Source organism: Nannospalax galili, unplaced genomic scaffold (genome assembly GCF_000622305.1).
Source record: "Nannospalax galili isolate Female #2095 unplaced genomic scaffold, S.galili_v1.0 scaffold397, whole genome shotgun sequence".
Taxonomy (NCBI): Eukaryota; Metazoa; Chordata; class Mammalia; order Rodentia; family Spalacidae; genus Nannospalax; species Nannospalax galili.
This window is the reverse complement of record NW_008341879.1, coordinates 3,852,420-3,868,602: the sequence shown is the minus strand read 5'-3', so window position 1 is coordinate 3,868,602 and position 16,183 is coordinate 3,852,420. Positions and strand designations below refer to the sequence as shown.

Sequence of the window (16,183 nt, the reverse complement as noted above, 5' to 3'; positions counted from 1 at the left end):
ATATAAGAGAAAGGGCTGGAGAGATGGCTCAATGGCTGAGAGCACTGTCTGCTCCTGCAGAGGACCTGGGTTTGATTCCCAGCACCCACATGATGGCTAACAACTGTCTGTAACTCCAGTTCCACAGGATCCAACACTCTCTTCTGACCTCCTGGGGCACTGCACGACATGGGTGCACTTAGACATATGCAGGCAATATACTCATACACATAAAATAATAAATAATAATACCAGAGAATATTATACAGACAGGACTCTAGCCCACAGTCTGTGTTCTTTCATTTATCTGTTCATTCATTCATTCATTCGTTCATTCATTCCACAGCTTTTTTCTGGGGTAAGACGCTGTTCTGTGCATGTGGCATACTAAATGGACTGAGCCCTTTTCTCATTTTATTTCACCTAGGAAAGAGCAAAATGACAAATACAAACAAGGATATCATGTGTCTGATGGCTGAAGTATGCTGGGCTATGGCAAAGTCACTGGTGTAATCAGGACAGTCAGAAAGGGTCTGAATAGGGGAATAGGTTATGATACAGGAGAAGAGGTCTCCAGGTCTCCAGGCATAGAGAACAGCAAGGGCTGTGGCTCTCCAAGAGTGAGGAACAGAGGAAAGGCTGGCAGAGTAGAGAGGAGAAGGAGCCAGTGGTGCCCTCAGGTGATGCAGGGCCTGGTAAGCCACTGAGAAACCTGAACCACTCAGTGACATAGAAAGGTCCTTACTTTTTGCACATGACCTGATGTCTGCCTTGAAGAGACTGAAGGGATCATGCTAGCAACAGCAGTGAGAAGAGGCTGAGGGAAGATCAGATGCAGGGAACCCAGGCAGGATGCCATAACACAAAGATAGGCCTGGGATGTCAGTTGCTTGGGTCAATACAGCCATGATGTGGTGATAGGAAGAGATGACATTTTGTGGGTTCATCTTGAAGGTCAGGGTCAAAAGATTTACAGATGCTGAGTGCTGGCTAGTTTTTGTCAACACGACATAAACTAGTGTCACCTGGGAAGAGGGAACCTCAGCTGAGGTATTTCCTCCATCACACTGGCCTGAAGGCACTTTCTTGCTGGCAAGTACGATGTAAGAGGATCCAGCCTACCGTGCCAGTGCCATTCCTGGGCAGGTGGGCCTGGGCTGTATAAAAATGGTAGTTAATAAAAAAAGGTAGGTAAACATGAGGTAGGAGCAAGCCAGTAAGGAGCATTCTTCTGGGGTCTCTGCTTCAGCTCCTGCCTCCAGCTTCCTACCTTGGTTTCCCTTGATGACGGACTGTAACCTGAAAGCCAAATAAACCTTCCCCTCCCCAATTTGTTCTTGGTCAGTGTTTATCACAGCAACAGAAAGCAAACTGTGATATTCTAAATGTAGGATGTGAGAGAAAGAAAGAGAGAGAAACCACCAATGGATTTATGGTTTGGCTTAAGTGATAGCTGACAGAACTGTCATCCCCTGGAAATGGCAGTTAAAGGACAGAATCAGGTCTAGGACAGGCAGGGAATCAGGAGCTCAGTCTTGGCTATAGTAAACCCAAATGCCAAGTACTGATATGGACTCAGAAATGCAGTTCTGAGTGTAGAGCTTAGGGAAAGGTCAGTGCTGTTAAGGATGGACATCGTATTTGAAGCCTGAGAACTGGATCCTAAAATTCTCTAATGTTTTCAAAATCATTAGATTTTGAGGAAGATATAGGAAGATGAGCAAATAGGGTAAAGAATGAGTGAGATAAGAAGAAAATAACCAAATAGTAGTGCCCTAGAAGCCATGTGGACTGCTTAGAGGAAGCCAAGTGACCATGAGGTTGGGCCAGAGGAGAACTAAGGAGAGAACACACAACTCGCAGAGTCTCAGTGGTCCTGGCAGCATTGTTTCCATGGGAGTGTTAGGGCTGAACACTGGGATGGAGTAGGGTCAAGAGAACTGGGGTGGGGAGGGGTAGGAGGAGAGTGGTTTAGTTGTGAACAGGAGCAATGAAATTTGTAAGGGAGAGACCTTCAGGATGAGAGATGATATACCATGTTTCTAAGTTTATGCAAAAGCCACAGCAGAGAAAGGAAATCTGATGGCAAAGGAGAGGACACAACAACCACACGGAAGTCTTCTAGCAGGTGAGAAGGGAAGGAGATGGGTAGTTGATCCCTGCCAATGGGAGGCGAGGCAGAGCACAGGGACACAGGGTATTAGTGCAATTGTGAGATCATGTGGAGATTCTCTGCACACTTCTATTTTTCTAAAGAAGTGCCCAAGATTCTCAACTGGAGATTGAGAATAGGGAATAAAATAATATGGGGGCAGGAAAATAGGGGAGAATGCGTAAGGTGATTATCAATAGCTCATCAGATATAACAGGTTTTAATTTAAAGATTAGCATTTAAGAAAAAATGATGTCAGTTTGATGCTGAAAGTAGTATGTAAAATTTTAACATCAGAATATATAAACATTTTTACCTATTTAACATGAAGCTGGACTGATGAACCAAGTTTGAGGACCTGGTCAGAAAATATTCATATCTTCCTTCATACAGCAAAGAATTTGTAAGAACCAACATCAATAGATAAAGACATTTGTGAGAAAGGTTTGTTTTTGGTTTTTTTTTTAGAAAACAGCACATCAATAAAATAACATTTTACCATGTATTCATTATGGGAAGGCTCTTAGGATGATGAGGGCTAGAACAGAAGTAGTAGACAGATATGGACAGACTGAACAAAGGAAGGAAAATTTGGTAAGAAAAACATCTCTAAGATTAGAAAATGGAAATTCATCCTTGTGGAAATACATATCAGACTTTTCATTAACTTTTCAAATCCACACTGGTCGCCCAGAACAGACTCACCTACCAGGACCAGAAGTATCATTGTATATTCATAGCCTGCCTTTCTGCTTAGCCACCAGCTTTGTGGGAGTTTGGCTACGGTGAGTTAATTTCTTAGATCATAAACACTGATAGATAACTGAATAGAAACAGTGTCCCTGAACTGAGAGAATGCTACTGACCACCAAGTATAGCCTCTCCACCTAGAGTCAGCAAAGCTACTGGGAACAGATCTGGGAACCGAGGTCTCTGCAAAGTTAGCAGAAGAGCAAATGCCTACTACCTCAGTAATCCTTTAGACAGACAAATGATGTTCTTTAAGCTCATACTGAAAAGAGAGAAGGATGACATACTCTGCGTGCCTGTCCCTTTCTCAAGCCCCCTTGGTCCTTCATTTTAACCAAGTATAAAGGTTTTATAAATTTTAGAATAAGAAATATTAAAATATAAGATGATTCTCTTAAAATCAGTTGAATGAGGTGCTGGAGAAATGGCTCAGTGGTTAGGGGCACAGGCTGCTCTTGCAGAGAACCTAGGTTCAGTTCCTGGCACCAACATGGTGACTAACAACCATCCAAAACTCCAGTTCTGGGGATACAATGCCCTCTTCTGGCCTCCACAGGCATTGCATGATATGGGTGCACTTTGTACATGCAGGCAGGCAAAGCACTCAAAAAATAAAAAATAAATAAAAATTAAAAAATCGGCTGAATGAAACTGTCAGCATTTATTTAGAAACTGGAATTGTACAGAGTGAATTTGCATCTACAAAGCACACAAGCAAGGCTAAGGGTGAACATTTTCTATAGCACGTCAATGTCACACAGCCTTCTGTGGACAGACTAAGTCACTCAAGCTTCCTAGGAGATGCATTGCTTCGTGCCTCAGAGCTGCTAACTGAGAAAGACAATGAAGTGAACTCAGTTTACAATTAAAACTTTTGTGTCCAATGTTTAAGGGAATTTGTTCGGAATTGATTTTCACAGTGATCCAAGACTCAGATGTTGTCAGTGGTACTTAAAATCTGATGCCCTCTTTTGGCCTCCATAGGCACGGCAATCACATGGTGCAATTACATATATGCAGGCAAGATACACACACAAAATAAAAATAAAGAAATATATTTTAAAAAATACACTAGTTTATATTTCACTTGATGTTGACTTTTTCACATTTGTTGAAAGATTTCAAAGAAACTATTTAATGTGCTGAGAATAGGAAAACTCATACTTTATTCCTCCTAACAAAAATCCATCCTCTATTGATTTCTTTCAATTTTTAAAGTTCTTGTGAATTTAAAGTTTCCTTTAAATTACTCTATTAAAATCTAATTTACCACAGTAACTTTTGTTTTATGCCACATTAGTGTTAATATCAATAACATCTGTAGCATAATAGCTAAGAGATAAAAAATACTGCCTGAGGCCTAAATCTCAAATTCCTTCTGTGAAAGAAGGCTGTATGCACAGAAATCACCATGTACCAAAGGCATGCATTTATTTAGTCTTTGGTACCCACAATTAAGAAGACATATACAAAAAACCTTTCAAAGTACAAAAACTTTGTGCCATAATTAATATTTGTACAGCCATTTTCTGTCTAGTTGATGGGATTTCCTTAATCAAGGGGCTTAGTATTAGTGACAAAACACATCAGCTATCAGAACAGGCAGGATTTTTTTTTGGTAACAAACATTCTCTCTGGATAGCAATGTAGTTTCCTAATGTTAGAGGATCACAGGCTAAATTAGTTTTCAAAAATCATATGGTTGCTATGTACTACAAGCTGGTCTGTGTCAAGGACGAGAGGAATGTAATCATATTAGTTGTTTCACAAATTTGATTTATAAAAATTTAATTAATATAAATTAATAGGATAGGATAAATCTAAGCACCTGGGTCTCAAATAGCTGCCGTTTTCAGCTCAGAGCAAGATATAACTGCTTTCTCTGTAGTGTGTTATTACCTGTGAGGGTCATGCACAAGTTCCTGTATGGACCTCTCCAGGGGAATGCTGTCTTGCTCTTCCTTGGTCTGCTAATTTCTGTATTGTTTCCCAGTGGGACTGATCATCTTCCCCACTTCCTCCCAAGGAAAACTGTAGGAGCTTTATTGTCAGACACATTTGTATATCAGCTCTGGCTTTTACTCTTATGTTCCAAATTCTATAAATCTAGAGGTGTACTTGGCATGTCCACTTGAATATTTATTTAATAACCATAGCAAACTGCAAACTTAAGATGAGAAATGAACTCATGATTTCAGCCTCTCTCCAAACGTGTTCTGCCTGGTCAATAACTGGCATTATTCTTTCCTTAGCAGTTCACAACAAATTCTGCAAGTTCTGCAAATTCTTTCTCTGACCTTTTCATCTAATCCTCACCAAGCCCTGTGCCCTCTCCATGGCCATGGCCACAGTGCATGCCACCAGCACCTCTTGTATACACTAAGGAAGCCGTCTCTTTGTGCATCTGCTTCTGCTCTCATTACCCATTCTCCACCTGGTAACCACAGCAATCTTTACAAAAGCAATCAGACAGCCACACGCATGGGCAACCCCCTCCAAAGACTTCCCAGGGCACAGAGAATAGGAGACGTGAGGTAGTGCTGGCCTCCCTGTCTGTCCCGTGCATGCAGCATGCCATTCTTTCTATTCCAGCTTCTTATGCCAAAATTGTTGCCCTGCATCATGGCCTTTGTCTTGCTGTTCCCTCCACCTAGACAGCTCCTTCTATGACCTTGTCACACCTCAGCCACTTGTCCCCTCCCAAGAAAGCCCTTTCTGACCACCTTATCTAAAATGCTGTCTGTTCTGTCACCTTCAATCACATCACCTGCAACCAAGACTCTTAGCAGCTATGCTCCTAGAATTCCGCTGCCTTCTTTTCTTTCCCTCATGGCATGCATTATTAGGTAATATGATTTAATACACTTTAATGTCTTATAAGATTTAAGATGTTTGTTTATAAAAATCTCCAAGGCTTGGCTCAGATGTTACCTCCTTGGTGAGACCTGTCTCTGTCACTCTTTTCATCATGCTGGCCCCTCACGTGTCCAATGGCTGTTCCCTGATTTCTTTTAATTCTCCTTGCACTCAACAATAACAAATATAGGCTTGGTACTTACATGTCATATGCAATGTCTTTCCTTCGTACCGGAGCTTTGTAAGTAAGTACGTTTTCTTGATGGACCTGCCTCCAGTGTCCAGCAGTGGTGGACACATAGTGGGCTTATACCACATATCTTTAGAATAAGTAATTTTAAAAAATTCCCTAAGATATGAGATCCACAAGGACAGAGACACTCAGTTGTTCCTTATACTGGAAATATTTTTAAGTTGTCTATTCACTATGACAATTGACATCCTAGACAATCTCTAGGGCTAACCATCTGACAGAGCAAGGAAGCCTAGAGCCAGACTTCCTCTGCCTGTTCCTATACACAGAAGGCACCATCCCTGTCTCAGTTATCCCAGGACCCAATACTCAGCAACTAGAAACCATTTCTGTAGCCCAAGACAGGCCAAGTCAAACTAGGTAGCCCTAAAGTGTTTACCCCGGCCTACCCTGCCTTTCTCATGGAAGCTCCCTCAAAGACCACACTAAAGCTTCCCGGCTCCTCTGGTCTTCTGTTACCAGCATCTTTCCCATGTGGCACTGCATGGGCTGCCAGCTTCTTATCTTTCGGTCAAGAATACAATAAACTGCTTTATCCTGAGCCACATTTTGTGTCCTCTTTCATGGCGACATTTGACTATCTCCTAAAACAAATACCGAACAGATATTCCCAGCACAGGAGGGTTCATGCAGTTAGTTACAGGTGAGTGCCACCAGCCTCATGACAAGAGTTGTAAGATTAAGAACCCCAGAAAAGGAGATGGGGGGGGGGGAGAAGGGGATGGCAGCAGGGGGCTGGTAAGAAATGAGTCAAGTAAAAGAAACAGCACCTTCCATGTCACATTTTTGAAAGGTTTCTCTAAGGCAGAGACATACAATTTCTAGTTACACAGCAGAGTCTAAAGGCTCTGAGGAGCCTGAAATGAAAACCATGTGGTAACTCAGATGGAATAGGGGGCAGGAGTGATGAGAATCGGTGACAAAGGTGCTCCTTTATTTTCTTTGCAAACTCAGACAAGTCATCTGTATGCACCGCAGTATTGTTTAAAATGATAGTTCTTTCCTGGGTTTACAAATATACTTAGGAAACTGGCTGAAAAGAAATTAGAGATGGAACAGAAAAGATGAAACCATGAGAGAGTAGAAAATCTGGTCACAGAGAACACATGAACAGCAGGAAAGTTCTGATGAGACGGCTCAGGAATACCTGTGCTTTCCCGAATCTTGCTCGTGGACTCTGAGGGTACTTTCGAACTAATTCTTCAAATGCACTTACTGCTTCCTCAATTTTCCCCTGTTGAAAGACACAGTTTCATAAATACATCCTAACGTATAATGCTATCTAGTTTTGTTATTTAATAGTCACCAAGGGACTCTGTAAGAATCTTTTTGAATTTAAGCATATTTACTTGTTTTCTTTTTTTTTTTTAAAGAAAAACAAGCTGTATTGGGTAACAAACATAAACTTGAAAATGAGAATTTTTTTTTTCTTTTTTGAAACTGGGTCTCCCTGTAGCCCCAGCGGGCCTAGAATTGGCAAGGTAGACCAGGCTGGCCTCAATCTCACAGAGATCCACCTGGCTCTGCCTCTAGATTAAAGGCAGGTGTGGTGGTGCAGGCACCACCAAACCCAGTGCTCATATCTTAATTTGTAAAACACTGCATACTGACAATGATGCAGAATGTTTTTGTTGAAGATACTGAATTTTTTTCTAAATATGCACAGTCCTAACGTTTTTGTAATGAGCATACTTAGATTATATGTGGGGGGCGGATGCCTTCAGTCCTTCAGAGGGAATGAGGTATTTCATTGAAGCTCTGAAACATCTGTGAAAAGGATGAAGAATAAGCAAGAAGGGCCACTCCATCCTGGCACTGGTGGAAGCCAAGGTTGGTTTGGCGCATCTGGCTGCCTCTGTGGCATACAAACCTTCTCAAAGTTTATATGAGCTCTTAGGATGATGCCTCAGCATATTTCATAGACCTCTGACCATACTGCATGAAAAGAAATGGAAGTTTGCAACAGGACAACTTGCTGGGGGCCTGGCACTGAGGAGAAGCGTTTCTCCACCTCCCTCTATCCCACAGTGTGAAAGAAGTGTCTCCTGGCTTCAGTAGGTGGCAGCATGATGGGCTCTGGATGTTAAATGTCCTCCAAACAGCAGGTGCTGAAGGTCGGTCTCCAGCTGGTGGTACTGTTACAAAATAGTGGAACTTTTACAAGACTGGGCTTAGAGAAAGGAAGTTACATCATTAGGAGGATGTGCCTTGAAGTGGAGAACTGGGACCTTGATCTCTCTCTTCCTTTCTCTCTGTTTCTTGGACATCAGGAGAGGAGCAGCTTGACCAGCCCAGGCTGCCTACCATGACGTTCCACCTTGCCACAAGGCCAAAAGCAATGGACCAAGAACCATGAAACCAAACCCTCTGAAATCTGAGCCAAAATAAACCTGTCCTCCTAGGCTGATATCACTAGGCATTTATCACAGTGATGGAAAGCTGACTAGTATACACTATGGGTCAAGAATATACATTCATGGGATTCAGATTGTTTGTTTTCTTGTTTGTTTTCTTGTTTGTTTTCCAAGTTAACCTCACATGCTCTCTATAAACTGGAAAATTCATTCTACATGTAAATGCAAGCTCACTGTGATTTATATGTTCTGATATTTACTGAAGCTTTTTTTTAATACAACAAAATTTATCTCACAAACATGGCTGTGTAAGGCAGGCTGTAAAGTACTACCCAAATCACTTTGTACCTACTTCTAAAAGAGTTCTTGACTAATGCAGCATCCACGTTAAAGTTTTCTTCATTCTTTCAAGTCTTTATTATCAAAGAAGTCAGTTTCCTCTTCCCTTTCACACACCCACAAGTGATGCTGAGGGAGTGGATGAAAATGTACAGCATAGTGGTTACAAGTATCAGCTCCAGAGCCAGATGACTGTGCTGAGTCTGGATGGCAATATTTACAAGGTGTGTAACTCAGGTCAAGTTACTTAAAACTGTGCCTCAGGTGGTCATCAGTAAAATGGAGTAGAAAATAGTACCTGACTTCTTTGTGAGGTTACCATAGGTTAAATATAAAATGTATTAGTTACTTTTCTGTTGCTGTAATGAAATACCATAATAAGGCAACTTGTAGAAGGAAGAGTTTATTTGGGCTTATGGTTCCAGAGGGATAAAGAGTTCATAATAACGGGGAGGCATGGCAGCAAGTGGCAGGCACGGTGGCAAGAGCTGAAAGCCGAGCACTCACATCTTCAGTCACAAATATGAAGGAGAGAGAGAGAACCAGAAGTGGGGTGAGGCTATGATTTCTCAAAGCCCGCCCCCAGTGACATACTTCCTCCAGTAAGTCTAAACCTCCTGACGATTCCCTAATCTCCTCAAATAGCACCACCAGCTGGGAGCAAAGTGTTCAAATACTTGAGTCTATGGGGAACATCTCTCATTCAAACCACTACAGATACTATACGTTAAGGGGCTTGCGGACGCTACGGAGGGTATAGAAAATATTGAGCCATGTTAGCTGTTATGGTGGGGGACAAGACAATGGGAGCCATTCCATCTCTTACCTGATCAATAGGCAGCTTAATGGAATGAGATTGAAAATTTGGATGCAGTGATAAACCAAGCCAGAAACATTCTCCAAGTTATACTCATTGCTAGAAATAAACACGTCACTATTTAAGATAGACTGTCTCTCTTACAATATTAATTTTTAAAACTGCTATGTCCTTTTTTTGTGAATGATTTTAAGGAGTGGCAAAGGATTCAGGCTGTGTCTTTTTTCTGTATGGTTCTTTATAAATATAGTTTATATTAGTTTCCTGTAGATAATGTAACAAATTACTATGACTTTCATGGCTTAAAGCAATGTAAGTGATTGTTGTCAGGATTCTGGAGAACAGAATTCCGAAATCAGTTATACTGAGCTAAAACCAAGCTGCCGACAAGGCTGCGTCTACATCTAGACTCTCCAGAAAAGGATCTGTTCCTGCCAACCTAGCTCCTGAAACCACCAGCATTCCTTGGCTTGAGGCCATAATCTCTTCCTTCATCTTCACATTATTTTCTTTTATGTATATTTGTCCTTTCTTCTGTCTGGAGCAAGTTTCTGTTTCTCTCTCTCAAATAAAGACACATTCTGGTTCCTTCCAAATAATTCATGGCAGTATGTTTTTGCAACATCTTTATCTTAAACACACCTAGATAGCCTCTCATTCTAAAGAAGGTAACATTTACTCATCCTAAGATTAATAAACATCTCTCTCTTTCTCTCTCTCTCGCTCTCTTTTTTTCTTTTTTTTGGTTTTGAGATACGGTCTGCTTGTAGCCCCAGCTGGCCTGAAGCTTACTATGTAGACTAAGCTGGCCTCAAACTCACAGAGATCCGCCTGCCTCTGCCGCCCCAGTGATGAGATCAAAGGCATGTACTACCATGCCCAGCCTGTAAATATTTCTTTTAGGAGGTCATTTTTCATTCTCCTAGAGTGTCCTTTCTATCTCTAAAGATTCATGTCTTTCAGGGCTGGAGAGATCGCTCAGAGGTTAAGAACACTGGTTGTTCTTGCACAAGACCTGGGTTCGAATCCCAGCACCCACATGGCAGCTAACAGTTGTCTGTAACTCTAGTCCCAGGGGATCCGACAGCCTCTTCTGACCTCCTTGGGCATTGCACGACATGGGTGCACTTACCTGCATGCAGGCAATACACCCATACACATAAAATAAAAATAATAAATTTAAAAAAAGATTCATGCCTTTCCACATGCAACACATATTCATTGTATTCCAATATCCCTCAAATTTGAAACCCCTGTAGCATCTACTCAAGTCTAAAATCTCACTTAAGTCTCATCAGCTTCAAAGTCCCAAATCTTAGTACTAAAGTCAGCTAGATCAAGTATGAGAACTCTGCCCTAAAGCAAAATCCCTGAAGCTAGAAAACAGGTTATCTGCTTCTAAAACAGGATAAGTATAGGATCACATTTATGGGTATTCCTGTTCAATAAAGGAGAAAATGGAAGGAACACAGGAACCAGTGATTCTAAAATCCAGCCAGGCAAACTCCATTGGGCTCCAAGGATTGGAAGTGATCCTCCATGGTTGAGGCCTGGTTCTCTTCTCCTTGTCTCTGACCTGTGCATCCAAAGATCTGATCTTGGACCTTTCCTTGCTTTCTATTGAAAGGATGATGTAAGTCTGCTACTCATAGTTTTATCAGCCTGTTTTGGGGGTTTGTCATTTTTGTTTCCTATCCAAACTGGTGGTACCTGTGTTCCTATATACTTTTTTAAAGTGTTTTAAAATTTATTTTATTTTATTTATTTATTTATTTATTCATTTATTTATTTATTTAAATTTATTTGAGACAGGGTCTCCTTGTAGCACCAGCTAGCTTGGAACTCCCTATGCAGACCAGACTGACCTCCATCTCACATAGATCTGCCTGCTTCTTCCTCTACAGGACTGAGATTAAAGGCATGCACCACCACACCTGGCTCATCCTATAAATTCTCCGAACTCTTTAAGTTTGTTATGGGTGGTCATAAAGACCTACACCTCTAGGCAAGAGGCTCATCCTCAGACCCCTCCCAGACAATCTCTTCTCTATCTTGACTCCCACTGAGATGGTTCAATGGATCCAAGACCTGCACATCTAGACGTCCCAGGAAAAGCTGTCTTGCTCTACTTTGAACTTCCCGCCAGAGAACACTTCCCTAACAATGAATTCTCTCATTTTACAATTTGAAATCCGTATAATCAAATACTGGCTCTTTTTCCCCTCAATAATTTCTCCTTCAATCTATCTCTTTTCTTGCATTTTTACTACGAACAGCACAGAGAAAATAGACTGTACCATCAATACTTTGTGTGGAAATCTCCTTAGCTGAACACTCAGATTCGTCACTTAGAAATGCTTTCTGTATGCCCATCCAGAATGCTTTCTGCCACATGAACACGAGCTAACTTTCCTCTAGTTTTCAATAGGACACCTCTCATTTCCATGTGACTACTTGCTGGGAATGGCCTTCAATATCCATATTCTGCCCCATTTCTTCATGATGCTAAATGTATTGTGCAAGATAAAAAATATTTTGTCTGCTATGACCCTCACTGCTACTTGAGCCCTCACTAGAGGCACCTTAACATTCATAGTTCAACCAAGTTTACTTAAGGCAATTCAGGTATTTCAAATGCATGTACCTCATATACTACCATGCACCTCAAAATTCTTCCAGTCTCTCCACCTTAACCAATGCCAAAGGTGTTTCTACAGTTTTAGGTATTTGCCACACCCACTTTCTGCCCAGTACCAAAGTATGCACTAATTTCCTATGAATACAGTAGCAGGTTGCCACAAATTTGGAGGTTAAAATAAATTCTCTTTCAGTTCAGGGGAAACATTATGTCCAAAATTACTGTTTTTGTACTGAGATAAAGATGCTGGTAAGGCCATGCTTTCTCGAAAAGACCCACTCTTTTTATTTTGCCAATGTTTCTTTTTTTTACATTTATTCATTTGTTTGTTTATTTGTGCGTGTGTGTGTGTGCGTGTGTGTGTGTGTGTCTGTCTGTCTGTCTTTTCTCTTCTTCCACCACCCAGGGATCAAACTCAGGTTGTCAGGCTTGGCTGCAAGTGCTATCAACCATCTCACCAGCCCCTCTTCTCAATGTCTCTTGACTTGTGACCATGTTACTCCTATCTCCACTTTGCCTTCTCGTCTCTGTACGAGCCATCTTCTATTTCATCTACATCAAGTTTTCTTCTTGTAAGGAAACACTTAGGGCCCAAATGGATAATCCAACATAATCTCTAGCTCTAGATCATTAACTTAATCACATTTGAAAGATCTTTTACCTAAGTAACACAGTAAGTCAGGGATCAGAAGTTGCATCTTTTGCTGGAATACTTTCAGCCTACTTCATATCCAACACTTTAATTGTCAAAGCAATTTTCCTTGCCACTGTGCTAAATGTACCATGGCCAGATTTAAAATAGAGGAATGCCAGTATTCATAATAAATTTGACAAAGCACATTGCTCCTCTTTGGCACCACTAAGGTGGTAAAAGTGGTGGACTATTTTGTATCCCCAGGCATCCTTGGGATCACCTCAAGACAAGGCTGAGTGGCTGTCCCAGAGAACTATCAGACCTGCTTTCATATGAGTTAGCTGCAATGTCAATGTGTTTGTTTTTAGTCAGTTTCCTTTCTGCAAGAGCTTTGATAGCGACTAGCACTGCTGCTCAAAACTTATTCTATTAAAACACTACACCATAAGCTGGGTGAGGTGGCACATGCCTTTAGTCCCAGCACTTGGGAGGCAGAGGCAGATGGATCTCTGTGAGTTCCAGGCCTCTAGCCTGGTCTACGTAGTGAGTTCCAGGTTCCAGGCCAGCTGGAGCTACAGGGAAACCCTGAATCAAAAAAACCAAAAAAAAAAAAAAAAAAAAAAAAGCACACCATGTTTATGATGAGTTGCCTAGAAATGGTCCATTCTTCAATATAGTTTACTTGGATAGAGACATTTATTGGAGAGATTGTGCCTGGGCCACACTGTTTTGGAGAGAGGCCAATGGGCAGTGCTAGAGAATCTTCTGATATAACATGCAAATGAACTGCAGAAACCAGTGGTCACACCCAGATCTATAGCACAATGTCTCTCCGTGGACTTGGTACAGAAAGCCGTCCTGCTGAATATCACCAATATTCTAGTCTGCTTGTTTCTCTTGTTCTTCCTGCAAGGACGTGGACGTAATTGAATTCATAGCATGATTTAGAGCCTACGGTGTGACCTTTCACGTATTAACTTTATTCTGGTTTTGTGATTTTTCCTTACTACCAACCACCCACCTCTTACCTTAAAAGCCAAAACAGGGAGGGTGCAAACAGTCTCCCCCTTTAAATACTTTCACTTATAATACCATAATAATAAATGATTTCAAAAACTAAGTGACTATATTTCAGCATTCAGTTAAAATCCTTTGGGTGATAGAGAGGAGTTTTAAGTAGTAATTATTATTAGTATTATTAATTATTAATTATTTTGGTGTTTTTGAGACAGGGTCTCCCTGTAGCCCCAGCTGGGTTGGAACTTGCTATGTAGACCATGCTGAACTCAAACTCACAGCGATCTGCCTGCCTCTGCCTCCTGAGTGCTGGGATTAAAGGCGTGAACCACCATGCATGTAAATTTATTTTATGTGTACCTGTGTGTGTATATGTGTGTGTGTGTGTGTGTATGTGTACTCATGTGTGTACCATATATGCAGGTGCCAGAAGAGGGTGTCAGATCTCTTGGAACTGAAGTTAGAAGCAGTTGTGCAACAGTGAACATGGGTGTTGGAAACCAAACTTGAGTCCTCTAAAAGAGCAGCAAGTGTTCTTAACTGCTGAGCCATCTCTCCAGTCCCCACATATTAAAGTTTGATGATTCAGAACCTGTGTGATAGCTCAGTGAATTAAAGCACTTGTAGCTAAGCCTGATGACCAGAGTTCAGTCCCCAAGACACACATGATGGAAGGAGAGAATCAACTCCCACAAATGTTCTTTGACTTTCACATGCTATGGAATGAGTGCACCCCCCACACTAAATAAATAAATAAATAAACAAATAAAATGTTCTTTGACTTTCACATGCTATGGAATGAGTGCACCGCCCACACTAAATAAATAAATAAATAAATAAATAAACAAATAATAAATAAATTTCTTAAAGCTTTAAAAAACTGATGATCCAAATGTGATCTGATCATATAATCACAGGGTTTCCCAAGGTGCGGAATTTGAATGTGAGATACAGATGAGGCTGGGCTAGCTGCTGGACACTTCAGCATGGACCTCAGTGCTCTAGCGTATCCTTTGAAAATACATGCTATAAAAACAACCTCAAAAAGACCAAAAAAAAAAAAAAAAAAAAGACTTAATCATGTTGATGGTTCAGTCATAACCCAGCTCCCTGTTGTCTCAGAAACAGAGCTGTGAATGTGGCTGTGGCTGCTTCCTCCCTTATTTACCCTGTTACAGACGTGCAGCTCCTTGAGGAAACAGCATAATTTCTCCAAATGAGCAAGACTAGAGAACACCCTGTGCAAGGCGCCAGCACTTTTATGTCCCCTTGACTTATAAGCTCCTTAATAACTGAGACCATCTTTGTCATTCATTATAACCACAGAAAACTCCTCTAAAGCCCTTCATTTGTGTTTTATCCCAGAAGTCACCTGTGCCCTCAGCATCCTGCATGTTCACACACAGCACCTCATAGAGAGGCTGCGACGGGAACAAAATGAAGAGGGGAGTAGGATTCTGGCTTTGTTTCCATTAACAAATGCAAATTCTCCAAAACACATAGGTGGTTTTGCTTCAACAAATTAAGTAAGACAAATGCAGAACTGTTTTATCCGAAAAAATTTAGGCACAGTAAATACTGTGTCTACTCTCTGTTTTTATCAACTGGTGAACAGGGTTGGCCAAACCCCAGCTGTGGAATCTTGGCTAATGCTGCTCACAGAGACCATTTTTGTATTGGTACATTTCCAATAAACCCACAAGAAGTGCAAATGTTTCCCATTTCAGTTCCTAATTTGTATGTTTTAATTAGTATTATTTACTTACACATTTCCTTTATTCATACCCCCCTTTTTTGATGCCAATATCCACTTGACAGAAAACCGTATGACAGATAATGACCACTTCAGACTCTAAATTTAAGTACAAAGAGAAAGAATTTTCCAAGATAAAAAAGCAAATGATTAAGTAAAGATCCTAACTATAGTATAATAAATATTTGGGGATTGATAATTACATGAATATGTCCAAGGGAACAAAACACTGCAATTTAATGTGAATTCATTCGCTTTCAAAAACTGTAATAGCTGGAAAGAAATGGGAGTATCTCAAATGACAAAGCAGAACTGTCACCTGGAAAATGAGTTCATGAGCTTCCCCTAAGCAAGAACTCTAAGCCTCTGTCAGTTCATCGCACAGTAATAGTCCTGGGTACTAGACTAACTAGCTTCTTATTTCAGCACTGAGGTGCTATGGAATTAAAACCGGTGGTAACATGTTCCTTGGTAGAACTGATAAATATTTTACTCTGTCAGTTCATCGCACAGTAATAGTCCTGGGTACTAGACTAACTAGCTTCTTATTTCAGCACTGAGGTGCTATGGAATTAAAACCGGTGGTAACATGTTCCTTGGTAGAACTGATAAATATTTTATTGTCTTTTAATTTCTTCTTT

At 40.9% G+C, this 16,183-nt stretch overlaps 1 protein-coding gene across 5 annotated transcripts in view; it reads right to left on the bottom strand.

Moving 5' to 3' along the window:
- The window catches only part of Asph (aspartate beta-hydroxylase), a 251,777-nt gene that overhangs the window by 73,039 nt on the left and 162,555 nt on the right, over positions 1-16,183 (bottom strand). For all 5 annotated transcript variants that reach the window (XM_029565628.1, XM_029565630.1, XM_029565627.1 and 2 more), the window contains one exon: positions 7,138-7,224. In XM_029565628.1, the coding sequence (XP_029421488.1) occupies positions 7,138-7,224 (87 nt within the window). The remainder of the gene's footprint in view (positions 1-7,137; positions 7,225-16,183) is intronic.